At 39.8% G+C, this 2,062-nt stretch overlaps 1 protein-coding gene across 1 annotated transcript in view; it reads left to right on the forward strand.

Moving 5' to 3' along the window:
- LOC135566771 (regulator of G-protein signaling 22-like) overlaps positions 1-1,825 on the forward strand; it is a 12,773-nt gene extending 10,948 nt beyond the window's left edge. Inside the window, exon 5 of the mRNA XM_065014389.1 lies at positions 1,635-1,825. Coding sequence (XP_064870461.1) covers positions 1,635-1,769 — 135 coding nt within the window. The 3' untranslated portion in view covers positions 1,770-1,825. The remainder of the gene's footprint in view (positions 1-1,634) is intronic.
- Positions 1,826-2,062: the final 237 nt, after the last annotated feature.

Below are 2,062 nucleotides of genomic sequence, written 5' to 3' on the forward strand. Positions count from 1 at the left end.
TATATTAAAGACATTTAATGAGCCCTATATTAAAGACATTTAATGAGCCCTATATTAAAGACATTTAATGAGCCCTACAGTAAAGACATTTAATGAGCCCTATATTAAAGACATTTAATGAGCCCTATATTAAAGACATTTAATGAGCCCTATATTAAAGACATTTAATGAGCCCTATATTAAAGACATTTAATGAGCCCTATATTAAAGACATTTAATGAGCCCTACAGTAAAGACATTTAATGAGCCCTACAGTAAAGACATTTAATTGAGCCCTACAGTAAAGACATTTAATTGAGCCCTACATAAAAGGCATTTTATGAGCCCTATATTAAAGACATTTAATTGAGCCCTACATAAAAGGCATTTTATGAGCCCTATATTAAAGACATTTAATGAGCCCTATATTAAAGACATTTAATGAGCCCTATATTAAAGACATTTAATGAGCCCTATATGAGCCCTACAGTAAAGACATTTAATGAGCCCTACAGTAAAGACATTTTATGAGCCCTACAGTAAAGACATTTTATGAGCCCTACATTAAAGACATTTAATGAGCCCTATATTAAAGACATTTAATGAGCCCTATATTAAAGACATTTAATGAGCCCTACAGTAAAGACATTTAATGAAACCTACAGTAAAGACATTTAATGAGCCCTATATAAAAGGCATTTTATGAGCCCTATATAGTAGTGATGGTGATGATAGTAGTGATGATGGTGGTGATGATGATAGTGGTGATAGTGATGATGATGATAGTGATGATGATGATGGTTATGATGATAGTAGTGACGGTGATGGTGATGGTGATGATAGTGATGATGATGATAGTGATGATGGTGGTGATGATGATGAAGATGATAGTGATGATGGTGGTGATGATGATGATGATGATGAAGATGATAGTGATGGTGATAGTGATGGTGATGATGGTGATGATGGTGATGGTGATGATGATGATAGTGATGATGGTGGTGATGATGATGGTGGTGGTGATGGTGGTGATGATGAAGATGATAGTGATGATGGTGGTGATGATGATGATGGTGATGATGATGATGATAGTGATGATGGTGGTGATGATGATGGTGGTGATGATGAAGATGATAGTGATGATGGCGGTGATGATGATGATGATGATGAAGATGATAGTGATGGTGATGGTGATGATGGTGATGATAATGATAGTGATGGTGGTGATGATGATGGTGATGATGATGAAGATGATAGTGATGATGGTGATGATGGTGGTGATGATGAAGATGATAGTGATGATGGTGGTGATGATGATGATGACGGTAGTGATGATGATGATGATGATGATAGTGATGATGATGGTGGTGATGATGATAGTGATGATGATGGTGGTGATGATGATAGTGATGATGATGGTGGTGTTGATGATGGTTATGATGATGGTGGTGATGATGGTGGTGATGATGATAGTGATGATGATGATGATAGTGATGATGACGATAGTGATGATGATGATAGTAGTGATGGTGATGAAGATGACCGTCTGACCCATTAGTTACGGTACTCATTCTAACCCCTCCAGTTGTGATGATGGTGATGATGAAGATGACCGTCTGACCCATTAGTTACGGTTCTCATTCTAACCCCTCCAGTTGCTGTATTCAACCTACGTGTGCAGTGCTGCCCGTAGTAGCATTGGGGTGGAGGAGGAGAGCAGAGAGAGGGTGTACACCTGTCTCACTCCCCGCTTGAGGAGCTGTTTGACTGGGTGGAGGAACACACTCTGACCCTCCTCCTGGAGCCCTGGACGCTGCTCACCACCAGGGACACAGAGACCTTCCAGAAGGTGAGCCCTTTCCTTAAAAAAAAGTATTTTTATTTTTAAAACACTCTATAGTTGAAATAGTTTATCTGTCAAACGGACAGACTCTGTTCGTGCATCTCTCCTCAGTCAGATTCAAAGATGTGTGTTTTGGTCTGGATATTTGATGTCATCGTGGAGTCATTGTTACTGCGCGTTCTCTCAGGTGGCTGTACGGGAGGAGACTCCGCCAGGTGGAGTCAGAGCCGCACGGAGAAC

Source organism: Oncorhynchus nerka, unplaced genomic scaffold (assembly GCF_034236695.1).
Source record: "Oncorhynchus nerka isolate Pitt River unplaced genomic scaffold, Oner_Uvic_2.0 unplaced_scaffold_3406, whole genome shotgun sequence".
Classification (NCBI taxonomy): domain Eukaryota; kingdom Metazoa; phylum Chordata; class Actinopteri; order Salmoniformes; family Salmonidae; genus Oncorhynchus; species Oncorhynchus nerka.